The 26,537-nt window shown below is 43.5% G+C and overlaps 1 protein-coding gene across 4 annotated transcripts in view; it reads right to left on the reverse strand.

Moving 5' to 3' along the window:
• NEK4 (NIMA related kinase 4) overlaps positions 1–26,537 on the reverse strand; it is a 41,659-nt gene extending 15,122 nt beyond the window's left edge. The window contains exons 1-11 of one of the 4 annotated variants that reach the window (XM_084793922.1): positions 26,242–26,537; positions 24,064–24,330; positions 21,729–21,926; positions 21,427–21,534; positions 18,504–18,658; positions 15,320–15,461; positions 10,916–11,287; positions 5,993–6,160; positions 4,988–5,125; positions 4,305–4,371; positions 2,845–2,978 (exon numbers count right to left, since the gene is read on the reverse strand). In XM_084793922.1, coding sequence (XP_084650048.1) covers positions 2,845–2,978; positions 4,305–4,371; positions 4,988–5,125; positions 5,993–6,160; positions 10,916–11,287; positions 15,320–15,461; positions 18,504–18,658; positions 21,427–21,534; positions 21,729–21,926; positions 24,064–24,330; positions 26,242–26,334 — 1,842 coding nt within the window. In that variant the 5' untranslated portion in view covers positions 26,335–26,537. The remainder of the gene's footprint in view (positions 1–2,844; positions 2,979–4,304; positions 4,372–4,987; positions 5,126–5,992; positions 6,161–10,915; positions 11,288–15,319; positions 15,462–18,503; positions 18,659–21,426; positions 21,535–21,728; positions 21,927–24,063; positions 24,331–26,241) is intronic. The other 3 variants (XM_084793923.1, XM_084793920.1, XM_084793921.1) reach the window with 3 other exon arrangements.

A 26,537-nucleotide genomic window follows, 5' to 3' on the forward strand; every position in this document is an offset into this window, starting at 1 on the left:
CTCCAAAAGGAACACTGGCTTTTTCTTTCTTTCTTTTTTGTTTTTTGGGGTTTTTTTTTTCATTTGTTTGTTTGTTTTGAGACAGGGTTTCTCTGTGTTGCCTTGGCTGTCCTGGACTCTCTCTCTGTAGAGTAGGCTGACCTCAAACTCACAGGGGTGTGCTGGGATTACAGGTGTGTGCACTGTACTCAGCTTGGAAACAGGAACACTGGCATTTTAAATGAGCCAATGCCACATCAACCCAGGCAATCTCCACTTGCTCCTAGATTATTAAAGTTCTTTACAGGGCTACCTAATATAATTCACTTAAACCTTACAGCTTTAAAAAGTGCAGATGTCAGCTGGACGTGGTGGCGCACGCCTTTAATCCCAGCACTCGGGAAGCAGAGGCAGGCGGATCCCTGTGAGTTCGAGGTCAGCCTGGTCTACAAAGCAAGTCCAGGACAGTCAAGGCTACACAGAGAAACCCTGTCTCGAAAAATAAATAAATAAATAAATAAATAATTAATTAATTAATTAATTAACAAGTGCAGATGTCAATTAGTGAAGTAACTAAGTGACACTGTAACAACGCAGCCAGGTGCGGTGGCTCCTGTCTAATCCCAGTGCTGAGGAAACTAATGCAGAAGAATCTCAGGCAGTTCCAGGCTGGCCTGGAATTTATAGTCAATTTGAGAAGACTCTATCTCAAAAACCTTAATAAATTGACACAAACAGGACACTAAAGATTAATGACTAGCAAATGAGTTAAAAATCTAGCCAGACAGAGGGCTGGAGAGATGGCTCAGAGGTTAAGAGCACTGGCTGTTTTTCCAGAGGTCCTAAATTCAATTCCCAGAAACCACATGGTGGCTCACAACCATCTATAATGAGATCTGGTGCCCTCTTCTGGTTGGCACACATGTGGGCAGAATATTGTGTAAATAATAATAAATAAATAAATCTTTAAAAAAAAACCTGGCCAGGCAGATGGGATATTTGTTTATATAGAAAAATAGACAAAGTGTTGTCTAATGGAAGCTCTTTGCCTGGCCTGGTGGTACCAGCCTGTAATCTCAGCTATTTCAGAGGCTATGGCAAAAGGATTGCAAGCTCAAATCTAGCCTGGGCTACACAGTGAATATAAAGGTCTATTAGCGGCTTTGTAAGACTGTCTCAAAATAAAACTAGAAGATCAGTCTAGGGAATATTACCTCAGAGATAGTACACTTGCCTGCCATGTGTGAAGGCCAATATAAAAAACAAGAGAAAGAAAAAGAAAAAAGATGACTCCCTAAGAAAATATTGCTTAGACTTCCCACTGTTAACCAGAACGCCTGGGGCTGGAGAGGTGCATAGCAGTTAAGAGCACTGGACACCGCTCTCCAGCTCCCACATGGGTGACTCCAGTTCCCGGGGTCTTCTGGCCTCCAGGGGCACCATGCATGCCTGTAGTGAACAGACACACAGGCAAAACACCACACACATTTTAAAGAACATACATCTTAAATGGATTAAGCATAATCCTTTTAATTATTATTTATGAGTTCCTTTCCTTTATATATATAATTTATTTAATTTTTATTTTATAGGTGAGAGGGTGTCAGATGCCTTGGAACCAGAGTTACAGACAGTTGTGAGCTGCTATGTGGATTCTGGGACTTGAACCTGGGTCTTCTGAAAGAGCAATCAGTGCTCTTAGCCACTGAGCCATCTCTCCAGCCTCTCCTTTCTTTTTTTGTTTGTTTGTTTTGTTTGTTAGGTTGGTTAGTTGGTTTTGGTTTGGTTTCTTAACACAGGGTTTCTCTCTGTAACCCTCACTGTCCTGGAACTCAATATATAGACCAGGCTGTCCTCAAACTCAGAGATCCCCTGCCTCTGCCTCCTAAGCGCTGCAATTAAAGACATGCACCACCACTGCTCAGCTGAATTCCTTTCGGAATCATAAGTGAAAAAGAAAGGCACGGTGGCACATGGCTTTCTTCAGTCTCAGGAATTGGGACACTGTGGTGGCTTGAATAAGAATGGTCCCCATAGGCTCACAGATTTGAATACTTGGTCACCAGGAAGTGGCACTATTAGGAGGTGTGGCCTCATGGGAGTACATGTGGCTTGCTGGAGGAAGTGTGTTACTAGAGGTGGGCTTTGGAGTTTCAAATGCTCAAGCCATGCCCAGTGACTCAGTCTCTTCCTGCTGTCTCTGAATCTGGATGTAGATATCTCAGCTCCTCCAGCACCATGACTGCCTGTGTGCCACCATGCTCCCAACCATTTCAACAGTGAGCTAAAAACTCTGAAACTACAAAGCAACCCCAGGTAAATGCATCCATCTATCTATCTATCTATCTATCTATCTATCTTTCTTTCTTTCTTTCTTTCTTTTAGACAGGGTTTCTCTGTGTAGCCTTGGTTATTCTGGAACTCACTGTGTAGACCAGGCTGGCCTCAAACTCAGTGATTCCCTGCCTTTGCCTCCTGAGTGCTTTAAAGATGTGCGCCACCATTGCTCAGCTAAATGCTTTCCTTTATAAGAGTTACCGTGGTCATGGTGTCTCTTCACAGCAATGGAATACTGAGTAAGCCAGATTCTACGACAGGAGAGTCAAAAGTTCAAGGTCATCCTGGTCTACATACAGATTTTATCTTAAAATGAACTGAGTATGGTAGTGTGTGCCTGTACTCTCAACACCTTGTGGAGGCTGGAAGATCTGAAGGCCATCCTCAGCTATATAGTAAGCTCCAGGTCAGCCTAGGCCTGAGACCCTGACTCTAAGAAGGAATAACTTGGTCAGCAGTGCCCCTAAGTAAATGATGCTGACATCTGTGAAGCTTGCTGTCCTAGGCTTTCCAGGATAGCCACATCACCTTTTCCCTCAGGGCTGTGTGGTGCACCTGAGCAATGCTGCAGTCAGAAGAGACTCGTTGGGCAGGGATGGCCTGGTCTTCCTCCTGTGGTTTCACTGGCTCCATCCCACTTGGAGTTCTCCAAAATGAAGGGCCTGAAAATATGAACACCCTGGTAGCTGTTTGTAGTTGGCTGGACTCAACCAAGCAGGACATTGTACACAGTACAGAAGATACCATAGAAAGAGTAGGCTACAGTAACCCAAACAGCACATTCATCATCAGTCTGGTGTCTGTATTTTGGACAAATTTAATCCTGTATTTACTAGCTTTGGACCTTGCACAAGTTACTTAACCCTCTGGAACCACAGGGTAACAGCCTACCTTTGGGGGTGTCTAAAAATAGAAAACAAAATATTACCCTTAACACATTTACCATGCTGGAGACAGTCACCTTTAATAAAGAAGAACTGGTAATACAACGTTTAGGTGATGGTAGTAAGGAGACCCACAGCGGGGCTGGAGAGACGGCTCAGCAGTTAAGAGCGCTTGATGCTCTTGCAGAAGACTTGCGTTCTGTTGCCAGCACAGACATGCTGCCTCACAACATCCATAACTCCAGTTTCAGGTAAGCTAAAGACTACGTCTGACCTCTGTGGGCACTAGGCATGCATGGGACTTACATACATATATGCAACAGTTTAAACCAGAATTATCCATGGAGGCTGGTGGCACACACCTTTAATTCTAGCGCTCAGAAAGCAGCAGCAGATGGATCTCGGAGTTCAAGACCAGCCTAGTCTACATAGTACATCCCAGCCCAGCCAAGGCTCACATAAAGATCCTGTCCCCAAAGCAAAACAAAAGCCCTACATTCCTTAGCCCAGTGAGGCGCCCTGATTTCCAGCCTGAGATGGCAAAGTTCAAAGCCCTCTGGCTTTCTCTCTCTCTCTCTCTCTCTCTCTCTCTCTCTCTCTCTCTCTCTCTCTCTCTCTCCCTCCCTCCCTCCCTCCCTCCCTCCCTTTTAAATATATTTATTTACTTGTTTGTTTTATATTTTTAGGTTTATACATTTTATTTTATGTGTATAATGTTCCACCTGCATACATGTGTGCACACCTGCTCCACACGGGTCAGAAGAGGGTGTCAGATCCCCTGGAACTGGTGTTAAAGATGGATGCGAGCCACCGTGTGGGTCCTGGGATCTGACCTTGGTCCTCTGCAAGAGCAACGAGCAAGTGCTCTTAGCTGTTGAGCACCCCCCAGTGCCTGGCTCTCACGTTAGCCCCCTTACTCTGATACATAGTCAAGATCCAGCACTCTACAATATTCTACAAGGCTTATCCAAAAAATTCCAAAAACTCTTCCGAATCCTTTCCCCAAAGAGACTATTGCTGCTTCAGAGCTTGTACACCTACCAACCAGAGCCAGGGCTTCTCGCCAGCTATCAACAACCAACTAGGTAAAGACACCAAGCTCACCTGAGGGGAGCATCTCTTCCTGTGACTGCTTTAGTCGTCTTCTCTCTCTGGCTGATAACGGTCGATCCTTTGAAAGACAGTCATGGAGTTATTCCTGTTTCTATTCACTGTCCCTGCGCCAATGGTAAAGGCCTCCCACTGGTCTCTCAAGGGGTGGAAACCACTTTGCATGTGGAGTCTAGCACACGCAAGGGTTACAGCTATTAAGGGCTGATCACAGCTGTGGCTTCTGGAAGGTGCTCATTTGTAGAAGAGCAAGAAGATGCTCTTGGGCTGGAGAGATGGCTCAGTGGTTAAGAGCCCTGTCTGCTTTTCCAAAGGTCCTGAGTTCAATTCCCAGCAACCACATGGTGGCTCACAACCATTTACACTGAGATCTGGTGCCCTCTACTGGCACGCAAGCTAACATGCAGGCAGAACACTGTATAAATAAATATATAAATCTTAAAAAAAAAAATGCTCTTGCACTTCTTATACTCAGAAGCAACCACAAGTGGCTATCTTTGGAGGTGTAGGCTATGTCCATGTCAATCAAAGCTAATGCTGTGAAAGCACAAATGTCTCTTCTATAATTGGTAAAGTGGGGCTAATATGTTTATTATGAACCGCCACAATATACATAGATTTTATAATCCAAAGCTTTATAAGAAGTATGTTTAAACCCAGCACACATTCATACAAACCTTTGATGATGATGTTGAACTGTTTACAGACCCAGCCACAGGTCTACTTTGGTTTTCATTATTTTGCTGTGTTGATATGATATCCACTTTTCCAACAGCAGGGTGAGAAGGCAAAAGCCGAGGGGGTGACTCTTGGAACTTAAGTAATGTAAAGAGGGGAAGAGTATTAGTTTCATATACACCTGTCTCTAAAGCTTCCCACTGGCAAGTCCCCCGTGCATTCACCAATGATTTATCCTTAAAAATTTTAAAGCATTAAAAAACAATTTTTTTTTCACAAAGGAAGGTCTCATGTTCCCCAGGCTACCCTCAAATTGACTATATGTAGGCAAGGATAAGCATGAATTTCAGATTTTCATATTTACATGTCCTAAATTTTGGGATCACAGGTTTGTGCCACCATGCCTGGTTTACTTGGTGCTGGGTAAATGAACCCAGGCAAGCGCTCTACCAACTGAGCTACATAAACATTTTTAAAAAGCCAGGCCTGGTTGTGCAGGCCATAGTCCCAGCTATTTGGAAGGCCGAGGCAAGGAAGTCACAGTGTCAAGCCCGCCTGTGCTATGGAGACTGCCAAGAGTGAACGACTACCTAGCAAGTTAGGGAAAGGTATTAACGGAAGGCATTTTAATGGAGGAGGTACTGAGGGCTAGTACTGCAACTCGGTAGTTGAGTGCTTACATAGCATATACCAGACCCTGAGTTCATTTCCCAGCACTATAGGAAAAATACGTATATTCAGTTAAGAAAATATACATGAAACAGTATTTAGCAACATAACACAATGGAACGAAACAGGCTGTTCCTTTAACTTTTAAATGATCCATTAAGTTCTGCTATATTTCCAACTCACTGATAGTTGAAAGTTGGTATTAAGCTTTTTATCCTTGCTCAGCTTCCTGATCCACACTCTGCATCTCTTCTGCACTTTTTGGCAACTGCTAACCATTCTAAACAAAAGGCAAGCGTCCCAGAGTCTGCTTCCCACGCAGCACGATGACTCACTGCAAAGAGATTGCTGACCTGGCTCTTTGTCTGACCATGGTCAGTCTGTTTTCTTTTTTTCTGCCTTTGCTGTCGGGACACAGAAGGTTCAGACACAGAGCTGTGTGGCTGGAATCTTGGGTGGATGCCGTCCTGTTTTTCTACAATACATCCGCCAGTAACTTGATCCTTAAAAGCAATAAAATAAAAGAAACATACAAGGGAACTACACAGAGTAACGCAACAGTCTTTAGAACTGCAAATGGCAAACTCTCCACACTACTGTTGAAACTGCAAAATGAAAGGCTAGAGAGATAGTTCCACAGGGAAGAGCACTGGCTGCTCTTCCACGGGACCTGAGTTCAATTCCCAGCAACCACATGACAGCTCATACCTATCTGTAGCTCCAGCTCCAGGGGGTCCAACGCCCTCTTCTGGCCTTCTGAGCACTAGACACACACCTGCTGCACAGAAACCCATGAAGGCAAAACACCTACACATCACACAAATTTTAAAAATAATTTTAATTGTAAAATGGAAGTAAGATGGAAGCATTCTCTTTCTCAAAGTGAATGCTTATGTTTACAGGAAATGACATTAATTAACTAAATGTTCTAGCTTTTAATCTCTTGCCTCAAACAAAAGCAACTATTTTAAATAAAAAGCTTATAAATAAATTTAACAAAAGAAATCTAAGATTAAGGTTTGGAATGTAGTTCAGTAATAGAGTACTTGCCCAATATGCCTAATGTCCTAGGTACAGTCACCAGCACTAAGAAAAAATTAAAAGTTAAAAGACTACCAACAGAATGGGAGACAATTATTGCTAAATCGTGTATCTCACAGGATGTGGTATCTAAAATAAATAACTCTTTCAATTTAATAACCAAAGGAGAAATAAAACAATTAAAAACTGGCAACAACAGCTGGGAGTGATGGCACACACTTTTAATCCCAGCACTCAGGAGGCAGAGGCAGGTGGATCTCTGTGAGTTTGAGGCCAGCCTGGTCTACAAAGAAAGTCCAGGACAGCCAGGGCTCTGTGTAATAGAGAAACCCTGTCTCAGAAAAAACAAAAACAAAAACAAGAACAAAAACAAAACAAAACAAACGGCAACAGCAGGTGATGGTGGTACAGCCCTTAGGTGGATCTCTGTGCGTTCAAGGTCAGCCTAGTCTACAGAGCGAGTCTAGGACAGCCAGGGCTACACAGAAAAACCCTGTCTCAAAGAGAGAGGGAAAAAAAAGCCTACTACTTTTGGAGCTAGAGAGATGGCTCAGGGATTAAGAGTATTGGCTCCTCCCCCAAAGGAAAGGAGCGGAGTTCAATTCCCAACCCCTATATGGTGTCTCACAGGCATGTATACTGGGAGCTGATGTGCTCTACTAACATTCAGGTGTACATGCAAGACAGAACATTCATATAAAGAAATGAATCTTTTTACTTTGTTTTGTCTTTTTGAGACAGGGTTTCTCTGTGTACTCTTGGCTGCTCTGGAACTCAGAGATCTGCCTGCCTCTGCCTCTGAGTATTGAAGGTGTGCACTGCCATTGCCCATCAAATAAATGAACCTTAAAAAAAAAAAGGAAAAAGAAAAATAGAAATGGAAAGAAAAGAAAACTGGCAACAAGGGGCTAGCGAGCTGGTGTAGTGGCTAAGAGTATTTTCTGCTCTAGCAGAGGACCAAATTCAGGTTCAAGCAACCACATGGTGACTCACAACTGTCTGTAACTCTGATTCCAGGGGATCCAACACCCTCTTCTGCCTCTATGGATCCCAGGAATGCATATGATACACATATATGCATGCAGACAAACACTCATACACATAAAATAAAAATAAACATTCAAAAATTTGCCCAAAATTCTGTACAGACTATTTCTCCAGGGAAGTACACAAATGACCAGTATATGTATAAAAAAATCCTCAAGCAAGGCGTGGTGGCACACACCTGTAATCCCAGCACTCGGGAGGCAGAGGCAGGTGGATTGCTGTGAGTTCGAGGCCAGCCTGGTCTACAAAGTGAGTCCAGGACAGCCAAGGCTACACAGAGAAACCCTACCTCAAAAAAAAAAAAATCCTCAGGCACTTGTCTAGGAAGATACATGTCCAAACCACAGGAAGGGGTCTGAGAGACAGCAGTGGTGAAGAACATGTGCTGTTCTCCCAGAAGACCTAAGCTCATGTGCCAGCAGCCACAGCAGGTGGCTCACGGCAACCCTAACTCCAGCTCCAGGGGATCTGATGTCTCTGGCCTCACAGGACGTCTGCCCTTGTGTGCACATACCTACACACAGACACACATAATTTTATAATAATAAAAATAAGCTGGGTGTGGTGGTGCACGCCTTTAATCCCAGCACTCAGGAGGCAGAGACAGGCAGATTGCTGTGAGTTTGAGGTCAGCCTGCTCTAAAAAGCAAGTCCAGGATAGCTAGGGCTACACAGAGAAACCCTGTCTAAAAACAAAACAAAACAAAACAAAAAAACAACAAATAAAAACAGAAACAAAAACAATAAAAAGAAAATTAAGACTCTAGTGCAGACCATTTGGGCCAATAGCTATCTATGATCCCAAGCTGGGCATCATGAGGTGCTGTGTTTGATTGTAGTATTTTAAAAAAGGACAATAACAAGTCCTGACAAAAATTCCAGAGAAAGCAGGACCCTCATGTATTACTACTGGGAAGCAATGACTACAGTTGTTTTGGAAAATTGCATTGCACTCTCTCAAAAAGTTAAACACGATGTGGGTACTAGAGAGATGAGATGGCTCAGGGTTAGGAGCACTGGCTGCTCCTCCAGAGGACCCAGGCTCAACTCCTAGCACCTACATGGCTGCCCACAACAAGCTGTAACTCCAGTTCTAGAAGATCCGATGCTCTCTTCTGGCCTCTACAGGCAACAGGCACAAAAGTGGTACACAGACATATGTGCAGACAAAACACCTACACATAAACATTAAAACATTTTAATCAAACACAACACAGTGAGGTGGCTCAGGGAATAAAAGCTCTGCCATGGAAGCATGACGGCCTGACTTAGATCCCTTGAACCCACGTGAAAGTCAGGGAGACAACTCCACAGAGGTGTTTTCTGGCATACACACACACACACACACACACACACACACACACACACACCATAGTGTCCATGCTACACACACACACGCACATGCACACGCACACGCACATGCACATATACACACATGTGCACATACACAGGCCATATACACAATAATATTTTCACAATAATATTTTCTAAGTTAAGCATCCAGTTATATAAAATTAAACCCATGGCCCAACAATTCCATACCCATTTACCCAACAGAACATGAGGGAAAACCAACTCCACAGAGTTGCTTTCTGCATGCCACAATATGTGTGGCTCCCTTCACCACAGTAATAATACGTAAAGTTAAATATAGTTACAAAAAATTAAATGCATCAGATCCAATAATTCCACTCCTATTTACCTAACAAAATGAAAATATATATCCATAAAAAATATACAAATGAGCCGGGCGTGGTGGCGCACGCCTTTAATCCCAGCACTCGGGAGGCAGAGGCGGGCGGATCACTGTGAGTTCGAGGCCAGCCTGGTTTACAAAGTGAGTCCAGGACAGCCGAGGCTACAGAGAGAAACCCTGTCTCGAAAAACCAAAAAAAAAAAAAAAAAAAAAAAAAAAATATATATATATATATATATATATGTATATATATATGTATATGTATATATATATATGTATATATATATACATACACACAAATGCATGAGTGCACACACACACACACACACACACACACACACACACACACACGGCTGGTAAAGTGGCTCAGTGGGTAAAAGCACTTGCCACCACGCCTGGTGACCCATGCAGGAGGAGGAGGAATCCAACTCTCATAAGTTGTCCTCTCCTCTCTACTTGGATGCCATAACACACATATGTTCCATACACACACATACATGCACACAAAATAAATGAATTTTTAAAATCTTATTTTTTATAAGTGTACAGGAGCTGGAGAGGTGACTTGGGTAAAGAGCACTCTTTGCTCTTCCAGAGGACCTGGGTTCAATTCCTGGCACCCACTTGGTGGCTCACAATTGTCTATAACTCTAAACCTAGAAGATCCAACACCTTTTTCTTGTTTCTTTGGACACTACACACAGATGCAGGCAAAATACACACACGCATTAAAAAAAAAAACAAAAATATTAAAAGAAACATATACACAAATATTCATAGCAGGGCTGAAGAGTTAACGCAGCAGAAAGAACTGTCTAACCTAACATGTGAAAAGCCCTGACTCAATCCTGAACACCACACATGCATACACCAAAAAAAATTCAAAGCATTATATCCAGATACATAGAGGGGAACATATTTGACAATAGAAAGCATACTGGGTGTATGCATGCCATGAATAAACTTTGAAAACATTACACATTATGTAAAGTAGAAACCAGACACAAAAGGCCGTGAATCCCATGGCTCTGTTTACTGGGAAATCCATGGACCAATACCGCCATGGGCTGAGAATGAGGAGGAGGGAGCGAGTGTCGCTGCACATGGCTTGCTTGGTTCACTTGTTATTGCTGTTGTCTTATAGGTGATTAAAATAGTCTTCTACTTTAAATTTGCACAACAAATAACTGACTTTCTAAACATAGGTAAGACATGCCTACATCTTTGGCTTTTAGTAATTAAAACATTTTAGATTTATTTAATTTTATAGGTATGCACACTTTGTCTGCATATATGTATGTGGGCCACAGGCATGCTAGCACCCATGGAGGATCTGCTGGAACTGGACTGTGGATGATTGTGAGGCCCCATGTGAGCGCTGGGAACCAGGTCCGCTGCAAGAGCAACAGCGCTCTTAACCAGTGAACCATCTCTCCAGCCATATTTCCTGCTTCTCCTTCTGTGTCCCACTCACCTGGTGGTCTGGCTGGTGGTCTGTCTTTGGAGGATGCAATGGCGTCACTGGCTCATTTGGCTCCCCATCCCCGTCGTCACTGCACTTGGTATTATCCTGTGGCCTCTCCTCCTTCTCTTGAGAAACACTGCACTGGCTGTCCACTTCATGAGCGGAATCCACGTGTCTAGGCTGGTCCTCCTGAGCTATGCCGTCCTTCACTGAGTCCCTGCTTTCTACAGGTAAGATATCGACATTTATCCTACTGACTGTGGCGAGTGACTCTGCAGTATTGTTCATGTCTTGTTTGTCAGTGTGGCCTTTGAGACTAGCAGGTGATTTCAAGGGACCAATGGCCATTGGTTTCTCTTGGGACAAACACTTATCTTCACCCTGGGTGAAAAGATGTTCTGAAGTTACTACAGCACCTTATACCATATACAAAAATTAACTCAAAAAGGAGCAACATCTGCTTCTAAAAGTTAAACATAGAACTAACATCTAGCTCAGCAACTCTATATTTTGGCATGCACTCTAAAAACACAAAGGCAGGCAGGCAGGCAGGTACCCGGGGACTGATGGTTCTAGAATTGCTATTCAAACACAGGGTGCGCACAGTGGGCCACACTTCCATGCCCAGCCCCTGAGGGGCGGACAGTAGGAGGACTGTCATGATCTGAGGTCAGCCTGCACACAAAGTGGGCTCTAAGCTACCCAGCGTTATACAGCAAGACTCTTTAAAAAGAGAGAAAGAGCCAGGTGTGGTGGTGCACGCCTTTAATCCCAGCACTCAGGAGACAGAGGCAGGCGGATCTCTATGAATTTGAGGACAGCCTGGTCTACATACTGAATTCCAAGACAGCCAGAGCCAAATATTAGAGAACCCATCTCAAAAATAAAAATAAACTAAAAAATAAAGAAGGAAAAGGTAAACCGGGTGTGGGGCGCACAACTTTAATCCCAATACTTGGGAGGCAGAGGCAGGCAGATCACTGTGAGTTCAAAGCCAGCCTGGTCTACAAAAGTGAATCCAGGACAGCCAAGGCTACACAGAGAAATCCTGTCTCGGAAAACCAAACCAAACCAAACCAAACCAAACCAAAACTATATATATAGCAGGACAACGGTGGCAGAGGCCTTTAATCCCAGCACCCGGGCATCAGAGGCAGATGGATCTCTGAGTTTGAGGCCAGCCTGATCTACACAGCACAGAGCTACATATAGAAAAATTTTACATATATATATATAATTATGTATACAAATATATATATACAGTATATGATTCTATTTATATAAAAATATCTAAAGCAGGAAAATTCAGAGTTATAGAGAAAAGAGGTGTAAAGGCCCTGGGGTAGAAGAATAGGGAGTTACAGCTTAAAGAAGCAGGGAGTTTCTGTTCTATATGATGAAAGAGTTTTTGAGGATAGTGATGATGGCTGTATCACAACACAGGGACTATAATCCAGAGTACTGGGCAATATGCTGAGGGGTTGTTAAAATACAGAGTGTCAGGACAGCTCAGCAGGCAAGAGCACTTGCTGCCAAGTTTCATGGCCTGAGGTTACCCTGGAACCCTCATGGTGGAAGGAGAAAACTCACTCTGCACCTGTCTCTGTCTCTCTCTGTCTCTGGTCATGCAGTTCTGCAGTTCTTAGACAGTGCCCTGCCTATCATGCACAGGGATATGGGCTAAAGCATATCTGAGTTCAAGGCCAGCCTGGTCTACAAAGTAAGTCCAGGTCAGACAAGGCTACAACAGAGAAACCCTGTCTCGAACTCCCACCCCTAAAAGATAAAATTTACATAACCACTATTTAAAAATATTTTATTTGTGTGTGTGTGTGTGTGTGTGTGTGTGTGTGAGAGAGAGAGAGAGAGAGAGAGAGAGAGGGAGAGAGAAAATGTGGCCATGTGGGATCAGTGCCTAAAATAAATATTCAACACACCAAAGTCAAATTCCACACACTACATGAACAGAATGAAAAGAACACATGATCATCTCAACAGATACAGAGAAATGCTCTGACAAAGGTCAATAGCCTTGCATGATTTAGAAAAACCATTTAGGTGGCTGGGCAGTGCTGGCACACGCCTTTAATCCCAGCACTTGAGAGGCAGAGGCAGGTGGATCACTGTGAGTTAGAGGCCAGCCTGGTCTACAAAGTGAGTCTAGGACAGTCAAGGCTACACAGAGAAACCCTATCTCGAAAAAAAAAAAAAACAACAAACCCAACAACAACAAAAAAGGAAGAATTAATTTCTGCTCATAGATTTATTAATATTGTAACAAAACCTAAAATATTCTGTAGGCTCAGTAAACACCTATCAAAGTCCAATGACATTTTTCACTGAAACAGAAAACCTCATCCTAGAATTAATAAGGAAACTTGAGAAGCCAAAACAATATTGAAGAACAAACTCTAAGACCCACGTTTCCTAACTTCAAAACTCGCTATAGAGCTAAAATAATCAAAGCGATATGGCACTGAAACTAAGACATATTGGCCAATGGAATAGAATAGAAAGCCAATACAAACCCTCACAGGTATGACCAAATGATTATTGACAGAGGTAACAACCATTTGTGTTAGTCTATTTTCCTTTACTATAACTGAATGCCAGAGTCTGTGTTTTGTTTTTTAATGAGACAGGGTTTCTCTGACTGTCCTGGAACTCACTTTGTAGACTAGGCTGGTTTCAAACTCAGAGATCTGCTGCCTCTGCCTCCCGAGTGCTGGAATTAAAGGCATGAGCCACCATTTCCTGGCTGATATTATTATATTTATTAATAAAAGTAAAGTCAATAATACAGGAAATATTATTTGTAGGAACATGAAGAAATTAAAAATGCAGAATGGTATAGTTGCTGTGGAAAACTATAATGCCTCATGAAGTTAAACACAGCATTATCACTTGGCCTGGCTTTTACATATAGGCTGATAGCCCAAAATCTGAAAACGGGTGCTCAAGCCTGGCTCCTAAATGTTCACAGTAAGGCCTGACAGGTGAGAGGGACCCAAGCCTCTGCCAATGGATGAATGGATAAACCTATATGCTTATTAGTCAGTCCTAAAAGAGTTGAGGTATTGGTATATGCTGCATGGATAGACCTTAAAAACATACTAACTTGTGGCTGAAGAGATGGCTCAGAGGCTAAGAGCACTGGCTGTGCCAGGTGTGGTGGCACACACCTGTAATCCCAGCACTCTTGAGGTGGAGGCAGGTGGATCTCTGTGAGTTTGAGGCCAGCCTGGTTTACAAAATGAGGCCAGGACAGCCAGGACTACAAGAGAAACCCTGTCTCAAAAAACCAGGGTGGGGGAAAAAAAAGAGCACTGGCTGTTCTTCCAGAGGTCCTGAGTCCTGAGTTCAATTCCCAGCAACCACATGGTGGCTCATAACAATCTGTAATGAGATCTGGTTCCCTCTTCTGTCATGCAGGTGTATATGCAGACAGAACACTATCTATATAATTAAAAAAAAAAATAACTCAGACATAAAATGCCACATGTTATATGATTCTATTTATATGAAATATTCAGGAAAGAAAAATCCATAGAAACAGAAAACTTGGTGTTTAGTAAGGTGCAGGAGAATGTGAGAAGTGACAATGTGTAAAGAATTTCTTTGGGCTGATGAAAATGTTTTGGAACTAGAAAAGAAGTGATAGCTGCACATTGTTAGTGTGCTAAATGCACATACCTGTCCTCATTATATGGGCTTACGTGGGACTGGAGAGATGGCTGCTAAGAACACTTGCTGTGTAATTGATCATGAGAACCAAAGACTGGATTCCAACACTCACATACCAAGCCAGGCATGCAAAACATGCTTGTAACTGTAGCTCTGAAGAACTCAATGCCCTCATCTGGCAGCTACAAACATAGCTGTCACACTCTCCCTCACATGTGGGAATATACTCATACAGGCGCATGCGTGCGCACACACACACATACACACACACACACACACATACACACACACACAAATAAAATATTTTTAAATAGTGGTTATGTAAATTTTATCTTTTGGGGGTGGGGGTTCAAGACAGGGTTTCTCTGTGTAGCCTTGTCTGTCCTGGACTTACTTTGTAGACCAGGCTGGCCTTGAACTCAGATCCACCTGCCTCTGCCTCCCAGGTGCTGGGATTAAAGGCGTGCACCGCCGCCGCCGCCGCCACCACCACCTGGCTGTAAATTTTATCTTAAAAAAATGAAAAAGCTATTACACTGACTTCATGAACAGTTTGGCAGCCTACTGCAGACAAAGGGAGAGTAAAGACTGACCTTCACCAGTATGCTTTAAAATTGGAAGCAACTGCACAACGAATCTCTAGAAAAGCAGTCATTTCCACATAAAAACCGCTCACGTAAACGCCATGCTGTTCACAGGATTCCTAAGGCGTGACCACAGGACGCATACCATGGCATGTACAGCAGAGCCCGCAGAAGAGCGTCGCTGGCAGTGGATCACTTCATGATCTGCTTCTTCCTTTCTGGAAACTACAGCCACAGCAGGCTTGGCTCTGGAGTCACAGTGTTTAACATTATTTTTGCAAGTTTTTCTTTATAGGGAAGAAAAGAAAGCACTATTATCAACAGTGATGCTTGATGGTTTGAAAGAATACGTGAAATGCGTGTCTGCAATGCATCCCTTATTTTTTAATTTTTTTAATTTTTTTTTTTGGTTTTTCAAGACAGAGTTTCTCTGTGTAGCCTTGGCTGTCCTGGACTCACTTTGTAGACCAGGCTGGCCTTGAACTCACAGTGATCTGCTTGCCTCTGTCTCTCGAGTGCTGGGATTAAAGGTATGCGCCACTACACCCAGAACTGGTTTCTTACTTTTAAACCAATTTTTAAAATCACACCTGTTTGTTTATTGTGCGTATGCAGATGAGAACACATACAAACATACACATGCGGTCACAAGACAACTTGGGAGGCTGGTTCTCTCCTTCTACTGAACTCAGGTCAGCAGGCTTAGTGGCAAGCACCTTTGCTTGCTAAGTCATCTCAAGAGCCCTGGTGTCTTAATTTTGACAAATGCCCATGATAATAATCTAAGACGCTAATGACAGGGGGAACTAGATGGGCATAGAGGAAGTCTGCACTGTCTTTATAACTCTCCTATAAATACAAAACTCCAAGATACATTTTCTATGAGAAAGTAGCTCATATACAAAAGTACCAGGATAAGTTCCTTTTTTAAAGTTTTACATGTTTACAGTAATATCACTATTGTTTTGCAAACTTTAAGAGTAAAAATATGGGGCTGGAGAGGTGGCTCAGAGGTTAAGAGCACTGGCTGTTCTTCCAGAGGTCCTGAGTTCAATTCCCAGCAACCACAGGGTGGCTCACAGCCATCTATAATGAGATCTGGTGCCCTCTTCTGGTGCGCAGGCGCACATGCAGGCAGAACATTATATACATAATAAATAAATAAGTCTTTTTTTAAAAAAAAGAGTAAAAATAATTGGCTTATATTCTCTGACTTGCAGAATAAATGTGTACAGGAATAATACCCTAACTGTTTAGCTGCTTCTAGGCGCTGAGTCTCTAGGACGTTAAAGCAGAGCACAGAGATCAAGACAGCACAACAGAGGGACAATTAGAAGTGATGCTGGTGCGATCCCAGCACGTGGGACGCTGGTGCAAGATACCAAGAGTCCAAGTTCTGGGCTACACAGCAAGGCCTTGTCTCAAAAGGGACCTGAGCATGTCTAACGTAGCCTCCTCTCCTCCCAAACCTATCTCACCACAGGCACAAGTGAAGCTAACAAGACAGTGACAGTCTTCTCTGACCCTAAGTCTTAGATACCAAAACATCTGTTTGCTAAAAGACAGACTGTGGTCAAAGGAAGGAACTCCTTTTCTTTTGAAGAGTACTATAAGAAAGCCTTTGAGCACTCAGAAGTCTGAGCACCATTTTCTTACATGGTGAATACATAAAATAGTAGCTCTCTAAATGGTTATAAAATTACATTTATTCATGTATTTGTGTGCACATGTGTGGAGGTCAGAGGACAACTTGTAGGACTTGGTTCTCCTTCCCCTCTGTGGATCCTGGAGACTGAACTTAAGTTCTCAGGATTGGTAGCAAGTGCGTCTTTACCCGCTAAGCCATCTTACCAGCCCCTCTAGATGGCTCTCTAGATATTTTTGTTTTTGTTTGTTTGTTGGTTGGTTTTTTTTCGAGACAGGGTTTCTGTGTAGCCCTGGCTGTCCTGGACTCAGATTTTAGACCAGGCTGGCCTCAAACTCACAGCGATCTGCCTGCCTCTGCCTCCCGAGTGCTGGGATTACAGGCGTGCGCCACCACGCCCGGCTGGTTCTCTAGGTTGTTTACTTCAATAATTATGCAAATTTTAATATTTTCTGTGTTTTCTTTTTATGATACTGGGATTTAAATTGGGGACCTTGCACATACAAGGTAAGCACTCTACTACTGAGCTAAATGCCCAGCCCAGTTTTAGTTTTGGGACAAGGTCTCCCTGAGTTGGCCTGGCTGGCTCACTCTCTAGTTTGGGCAGGATTTGTATCTGTGATCCTGAGTAGCTGAGATATATAGGCCTGTGCCACTAGATCTGACTAATACGTATGCGACAGGAGCCAGAATATGCTACCCTAAAAATGTACCTTTGCCTGGCATGGTGGCGCACATCTTTACTCCCAGCACTTGGGAAGCAGAGGCAGGCAGACCTTCATAAGTTTGAGGCAATGCTGACCTACAAAGTGAGTTCTGAGGACAGCCAGGGCTACACAGAGAAACCCTCTCTCAAGGGGGGAAATGCACTTTTGCATAGCAATTATTTTGAGCTAACAGCACTTAAAAAAAAAAAAAAAGCAGGTACAAGGGACTGCAGAGATGGGCCAGCAGTTAGGAGTGCTTTTTGCTTTCCAAACGACTCAAGTTCAGTTCCTAGCACGTAATCAGACGGCACAAAACCACCTATTAATTTCAGTTCCAAGGGGTCTGATGCCTTATTTTCGGCTTCAACGGGCATTCACATATGCATAAATAAAAAATTAAAAAAAAAAAGCTGGGAAGTTGTAACACACACCTTTAATCCCAGCACTTGCGAGACAGAGGCAGGTGATCTCTAAGTTTGGAGACAGCCAGAGAAACACTGAAAAGCCCTATCTTGAACAATGCCTCCCCAACACTAAATAAACAATAAAATTTAAAATAAGTAAAAAATGGAAAGCTAAGGTTGAGAGAAATGTGTAGTCCTTAGTAAAATAATTCTAATTTTCCTTTATGCTTTCCACACAGTTCCTTCACACAATTCCCTTTCTTGCTGGCCTGTCACAGATGCATTAGGTGTGATGCTTTGGGGGTCTTTCAATTATTAAACTTTATTCTACTTTTGAAACATAAAACTTCCATTAAATAATTTTTTTTTTTACTTTCCTATGTTAAGTTAAATTCTGAGAGACCCAAGCCAAAAACCACCACGACAGTAGAGTTTTGTCTCCTTACATGTTCTAATTACACAATTTTACTTTTCATTAAACAAACAACTCACCATAAATTTTTACTGAAAATCTAGAAACCACCCTCTTTTGCCCCATGTTTAGCCCAGCATTCTGTAAGGGAAGTATCTTACGCCTTCGTGGCCTCCAGAAATAAGGAGATTTGGTGTTTTATGTACGGCTGCCTCAGGATGGTGCGCACAGAGGGTCTTTCTTCAGGCCTTCTGCTCAGCATTGTTCTTATCAGCTCTGCCAGCTCTGGGCTATAAACTTTTGGCATTGGTGGCAACTGCAAAAAATAACAATACTATAATTATGATTAAGGACATTATGAGACAAAGTGAAAGCTGGCAGGTATTTCCCACTATTTAAAATCATTATGACATTTAAAATTATTTACATTTACTCATTTAAAGTCATATATCCAGAAAAATAAAAATAGCTATCAAAACTGTCTGCTGTGTTTACAACAAGCTGTAGGAGTGCAGCAGCTCTTCCTTCAGCCCAGTAGTCCCATTTGAGGACGAGGTCCTCCAGATGTAAGCACGAGTTTCCTTTTCTTTTTTTAAAAGATTCATTTATTTATTATGTACACAGTGTTTTGTCTGCATGTACACCAGAAGAGGGCACTAGATCTCATTATAGATGGTTGTGAGCCATGATGTGGGAATTGAACTCAGGACTTTTGGAAGAGCAGTCAGTGCTCTTAACCTCTGAGCCATCTCTCCAGCCCAAGCACAAGTTTCTTTTTCTTTTCTTTTAAATGTTATTTATTACTAGCATGTGAGTATGGGTGCAGTGCATGCATGAGCATACACACGTTCAAGCCAGAAAACAACTTTTGGGAGCCTGTTCTTTCCTCCCACCATGGGTTCTGGGATCAAACTCAGGTTGTCAGGATTGTGACACAAGCATCTTTACCCACTGAGCTATCTCGTTTGCCCAAGAGCACAAATAAGATTAATATACCAGATTATACAGTCCAGCAGTCAGTAACCAGAAATAAAGTGCCACCACAGAGAATGATAAGTTGTGCTGCATTCTTCCTGTAAACACGAGAGGGCTGCTTAAAAGGAAAACACACTTACTGACAATTAAGCCAAAAGAGGAAGTTGGCTACTGCTGTGTACAGTAAGACTGTTTGCTTCTTTTTAAAAAGTACTTGTCAGTATTAGGGGAGGCAGAGTCAGGCAGAATCAAGGCCAGCCTGGTCTACAAATTGAAACCAGGATAGCCAAGGCTACAGAGAAACCCTGTCTTGAAAAACAAAACAAAAAAGAGCCAGACGTGGCGATGCACTCCTTTAATCTCAGCACTAGGGGAGGCAGAGGCAGACGGATCTCTGTGAGTTCGAGGCCAGCTTGGTTTACAAAGTGAGTTTAGGAAAGCCAAGGCTGTTACACAGAGAAACCCTGTCTTGAAAAAAAAAGAAAGAAAGAAAGAAAGAAAAGAAAAAAGAAAACAAAAACAAAAAACCCCACAAAAACCCCAAAGGTGGGGGTGCAGGGAAAGTACTTGCATTTAAGTACATACACACCCAGAGTTACGCCTGTCTCAAAGAAAGAAAAGGGAGACCTTGGGATACATTGCTAGCAGTAGTTATCAAGAACATGAAAATCATGCCGGGAGTGGTGGAGCACGCCTGTAATCCTAGCACTCAAGAGGAAGAGGCAGGCGGATCTGGTCTACAAAGTGAGTTCAGGACAGCCAAGGCTACACAGGGAAACCCTGTCTCAAAAAACCAAAACCAAAACCAACCAAACAAAAACCCAACAACAACAAAAACAAAACCATGAAAATAGAGACATTTTTATTCTTTTTAAAAACCTAATTATTTAAATAGCATAACTGGAAACAGATTTCAGAGACTTCATTTTTATTTTATATGTACGGGTATTTTGCCTGCAGGTAGGTAAATGCACCACAATCACAGTGCAAGCACAGTGCCAGCAGAGGCTGAAAGGGCATCAGGCACCCTAGGGACTAGAGCTCCGGACAGTTGAGAGCTGTTATGTGGGTGAACAGTAGCAATCTTAAACAATAAAGCATCTCTTCAGCTCCTATAATTGAAATTTTTACTTGTGTACTTTAAAAAACACTGGGATAATGAGTCTTGGGATAATCTTTAAATCACTGCAAAGGGCAGCCAGCCTCAGGGAAATAACATGAAGCCATTTCCGGCATCCACATCAGGTATAATGCTTCCTGCAGTCCTTAACCAGTTACTCACAACTGTACCAAGAACACATCTTTTTTTCTTTTTTTCTTTTTTCTTTTTTTTTTTGGTTTTTCGAGACAGGGTTTCTGTGTGTAGCCCTGGGTGTCCTGGACTCACTTTGTAGACCTGGCTGGCCTCAAACTCACAGCGATCCACCTGCCTCTGCTTTCCAAGTGCTGGGATTAAAGGCGTGAACCACCACGGCCAGCCCCAAGAGCACCTCCGAACAGCATGGAGTCACTGTAAACAGGGCTCCTTCAGCTGCGGGCTACCTGGGCCCCATAGCCTCGCACAGCTCCTATACTTCCGTAGCTACAGTTTCCAACCGCCAGCTCTTTGTAGCCAATCAGCTTTTGTTTGTTTGTTTTGGTTTTTTGTTTTTGTTTTTTGAGACAGGGTCTCTCTGTGTAGGCTTGGCTGTTCTGGACTCACTTTGTAGACCAGGCAGGCCTCAAACTCACAGCAATCCACCTGCCTCTGCCTCCCGAGTGCTGGGATTATAGGTGTGCACTACCATGCCCGGCCAATCAGCTGATTTTACATTTTAACATTAAGGGAAAAAAGACATCTCAACTTCAACCTTTCACACAAAAGAGATCTTATATTCCTAATTATCAATGAATTCCTAACTAATATCAATGAATATTAGTCAATCAATCAAAACCATTAGTGAGGGCTGGGTATGTAGTTCAGAGTGCTTGCCCTGCATTTGCCCTGGGTGTGACCCCAGCACTGGAAAAAAAAAAGAGCAATGATTTTGACAATAGATATTTACAAAGCTCTATTTTATAAACCTTGTTCAATTATTCTAAATCAATTATTCTGAAAATTTTTTTTACCTTTCCTTCAATAATCCGATAAACTAAAGAATTCATGTCTTTTGCATTAAAGGCGTGCTTCAGGGTGGCCATTTCATACACGCAGCATCCCAGAGCCCAAACATCAGACTGCAAAAGAAAAGCAGGGAACGGTTAAACGCAGAATGTCTTATTACATTTCCCCTCAAAGGTAACCAGCATACACTTCCTTCCGACTGACCCCCAGCTAATTCTGGCTTAACTACTCATCGGCCTCTGAAAGCCTGATCCTCCCCGCAGAGACGGGTGAGCTGCCTGCAGCCCTGCCGTTGTACGCGGCCTACCTTGTAGCTGTAGGGTTTGTTGGAGAGCAGCTCGGGGCTCATGTAATAGGGCGTGCCGATGAGGGTGCTCGCCATGTCACAGTGACTCTCTAACACTCGGGCGATTCCTAGGTCACCCACTTTGATGATGTTTGTCCTTGTTAAGAAGACATTCTGAGTTTTCAGATCTCGATGAAGGATATGTTTCTCGTGTAAATACTGAGAAGAGAGAAAAATTTGATTATGTGTAAGCATACTAATTTGTTTCCTTAGTTCTAGGGTATTGGTTTTTGCTTTTCTTTTTTTCCTGACACAGGCTTTCTCTGTGTAGCCTTTAGCTCTAGTTTTTATATATCATCAGTAATTACATGGGTTAAAGAGCCTTGGTTACCTGGCAACCAAAACATTAGTGTTCTATAAACTCTAAACAAAAGTAAGTTCCAGGGGCTGGGGAAATGGCTCAGCTGGCAAAGCGCTTGCCACACAAGCATGAGAGCCTGGGTTTGGATCTACAGCACTCTAAAAAGCCAGGCATGCTGGCACACTCCTGACCCTGGGGAGGAGAAGACTAGAGGCACCCTGGAGCTCTCTGTCAAACAAGTAACTTTTACAGTCAGTGAGAGACCCTGTCGAAAAAAACAAAACAAAACAAAATGGCACAGAGCAGCAAAGGAAGACATTTAACATTTTCACCTCTGGCTTCCACACATACACACACATATGTGCAGACATACATGAACATGTATGCACACACAGGAAATTAAGTTCCACATATTAGTTGGCCTGGTACCTTCTACAATTATTTCCTGGTGCCTTGAAAATTGTGTCATTTTTAAACAATACCTAGACCTAGTTAAAATATATACTTATAAGCCAGACATGGTGGCATAGGCCATTTAAGTCCTATATTTGAAAGGCTGACACAGGAGGACTGCTGTGAGTTTGAGATTATCTTGAGCTACATGGTGAGTTCCAGGCCAATCTAAGTGGGTCCTTGTCTCCAAGGAAACAAACAAACAAACAAACAAACAAAAAACCCAACCCAAAAACGTACAAACGTCCACTGAAGGTAGAACAACTTATGCAAAGCCAGATGTGCACTCCTCTCTGACCTACGAAATCCTAGACAATGCCTTAAAGTACAACAGCATCACTTTTCCCTAAAGAGAACATGTAAGAATTTAGACTATGTCAGTTAATTCTGGCCAAATAAGCCCAGTGCCTGAGTATAATTCAAAATCAGCCTCACTCTGGGGGATGTGTCTACTAAAACACAAATCTCCTCTGCATGTTCATGCACTGTGTCACAGCAACAGGACAGCCTGGGCCTCACAGTATTGGACTATTAAATAGCCTGGGCATCTTTCAATGTGACACAGATGACTAACTGATTAGAACACGGTCCTCCTTGTTCTTTGTCTATGCAAGGCTCTTAAAACGGACTCTGCTACAAAATACTAAATGCACAAAGAATTGGTATCTTCTGTAATTACATATGAGATCCATGTCTATGTTAACATAGGCATCACTCAGAAACATCCTAATGCTACAAGGCGGACCCATCTGGCTATTAAAAAGATTTTCAACCCCCCCCTCATATAAGCATGTGAAAATATGCAGACATCATCCTGGGGCTGAGACATCTAGCCTCTAACAAGGCTCCTTTTATATCAAAGCATGCTGGGCAAAGACCAAGGCCCTTGGTGCCTCTTGGCGAGGGCACAAAGACTTAGCTTCAACAAGACCTGACTGCCATCTCTCTTAGGGCACCCTGACAGCACTGTAGAAAATACCACTCTTGACAGAGCAGGCTCAGGGTTGGGGAGGTGGCTCCATCAGTGACGTGTTTGCTGTGTAAGCACAAGGGCTTGAATATGGATCCCCAGCACCCATATTAAAAAACAGAAAGGCCTATGTGTGGCAGTGGGGGCAGAGAACACAAGAACAGGGCAGCCTCGGGTCCTCAAGTGCCGGACTCTGAGTCATGCCCGCCCTGCACATAACCTTCCCAGGAAAAGACTACTGACACTGCATACTTACTCCCCAGAGATGTCTGTCTCAGCACCCAGACATAGCCCCACACAGATGATGGTGACACTCAAATACTGCCTGGCTACCCATGTGCAAACACCCCTTAAAAACCAGCCCTGAAAATATTACCGTACTGTTCATTTCTCTCTCTACTCTTGCCTGCTATGACTGTATTTCAGTATACTTATAAAGTCTACTTCTAGCTTTTTCTGTATTGGTGAAGTCAGTCACAGCCTATGACGTCATCCCTGGCCCAGGAAAACACCCCTGCTGCCCTCCTGCCACGCGGGAGCCTGCAGGAGGCTCCGGGTGTGACAGACAGTACCTGCAAAGCCATGGCGATCTGTACAAACCACTCCACCACCTGACTCTCAGGCAGAAGCTGCCCCTTCTGTTCCTTGAGCTTCCGGTAGAGATCACCTCCTTCGCAGAAGCCCATGACGATGTAGAGCAGACCATCTCCTCCCTCCCATGACTCTTTGTAGGTGACAATGTTGGGGTGCTTCAGCTGAGACAAGAGCTGAGCTTCCTGCTCAGCAGCGCGACGCTCTCGGCTGGAGGCATTTCGGAGGTTCAGTTTTTTGATGACGTACTAACAAAGAAAATATGTAATTTTACAAGGTGCAAGAAAACAGGGTTCTGTAGGTTCACGAGGAGCTAGAAGTTCTCATGAATGCCCAGTCCTCAAAAACCAACCTTCCAGAGCCTATCAGATGACCTACTGACTTGTTCTGCAAAGGGCATAAAATTGTCAGTAGGATACTTTGAAGAGGAGGCAGCAGGAAGGTCAAAAAAAAAAAAACCATAAAAAGCCGGGCGGTGGTGGCACACATCTTTAATCCCAGCACTTGGGAGACAGAGACAGGTAGATCTGAGTTCGAGGCCAGGTTAGACTATAGAGGACATTCCAGGACAGCCAGGGCTACACAGACCAAACCTGAGAAACAAAACAAAACAAAACAAGCAATATTTGCCTTTGACAATTTGCCTTTGCCATTGACAATTATGCTTTTTTTTTTTGAGGGGGCTGGCATTAAACTCTGGGCCTTGCACGTGCTAGGTAGGTACTCTACTACCTAGTCATAAGTCAGGGCTATGTCCTTTCCAGGTCACAAGCAAGAATACTTCATTTTTATTATTTCTTTAACTATGCAATCCCAGATACTTTGAAGGCTAAGGAAGAAGGATTACTGAGGCCCAGAATTTTGAAACCCAACCTGGAGAGCACAGGGATGTGCTATCTAAACAAAACCCAAAAACCAACCAAACAAAGGAAGGAAAAAAACCTCCTAATGACTAATTTAAATGAGAGAGACTCTTTAACTTCGAAATTATTCTACAAGCAAGCATTATGATATAGCTTAAACACACATCTGCAGGCTGAAAAGGTGTATGAGGCACGTTAGATATTTGTGGCCCAATAAAGTTAAAGCATCATTGGTCTTCCACATAAGACATCATTCCCACTAACAATAAAATCCTTTACAATCTAATAAACTGTCCTCAATCATCTCAAAGATAATGTACTCACTCCTTCAATAGACACACACATAAATGTGTTTCCTCAAGTACAAACTGAAGGGTTATTACTACAGCTGTACTCTGACTCTTAGCATAAATGTCCCACAATTCCGCAGGGTGCCTACTGAGTTCATCTCTTATGTGAAAGCTTGTGTTCTAAGAAGCGAATCTAGCGCGTGACTCAAGAACAGGAAAGCAGGGCCTCTACTTGGGAGGGTGGGGTCTTTCAGCTTGCTGCTGCCGCTGGCGTGGTGGTGCCATGAGATGCCCCTTTTCGGTTTTGTAATTGTCCCTCTTTGTGCAAAGCCACTCTATGGCCACCTTGATAGCAAGGCATACTCAAGAACTGGTTCATCAGCCTTTGGGTGATGGGATAAAGTACTTCACACAAAGGAGGAGCATCAGACGTGAGGTTTAGAAAGACCACTCCAGCAAAAGTGGCGGTTAGAGAAAAGACAGGCGACAGGGATTTGTTGTGAAGGAGTGGGCGTTTAGCCAGAAAGAACGGTGTGTCCTGTATTGGGGGTAGTTCCAAGAGAGATGGAGAGGCCGGTTTGGCCTACTGACAGGAATACAATCAGCGCTGGGGGAATTAAAGACAATCCTCACAAGTCGAGCTTAGGAAACTGCAGGGCTAGTGTAGCTACTCCTGAAATAAGGGCCAAAGTGCTGGCGAGAAGATGACGAGCCAAGTGTTTAAGTAGAGAAAGCTGCACAAGAGAAGGCGCTTGCCAGGCTGTACTGAGTTAGGCCTGGGGACCGCATGGCCCCTGCTCTCAAGAAATGTTCAGGTGGCAGGAAGTTTGCACTGGCTAACACCATAGACTAGGTGAGGTTTGGAGTTGCTATTATAGAGGGAACTGGGAAGCTGACCTCATAGCTGAGATGAGTTTCTTGCCCACCTTTCAGGCCTAGAACATTTGAGGATGCCCCCGGCGCCCCCCTTTCCTCATCGCCCCTGGCCAGGTCCCAAATCCCCGACCTGCTTGCCGTCCCGCCGATGCTTCACGAGCGTCACCTCTCCATAACTACCCCTGCCCACGACCCGCACATAGCAGTAGGCAGCCTGGGGCATGTTCCCGAAGGGGGTCACAGTCGAGAAGCTGAGGGAGCGGCACGTAAGGCAGCGGGTAGGTCCCGCTCAAGCCGGGTAGGAGGTGAAGTCCTCCATCAATACGGGCCCTCGGGCCCGGAGCTTCCAGGCCCAGCCCACCCAGACGCCGCTACCATAGCGATACCGGCGGGGTAGTGCTGCGCATGCTCGGATTCGGAAGACCC

The sequence above is a fragment of the Acomys minous genome (assembly GCF_964271855.1).
Source record: "Acomys minous genome assembly, chromosome: 9".
NCBI lineage: Eukaryota > Metazoa > Chordata > Mammalia > Rodentia > Muridae > Acomys > Acomys minous.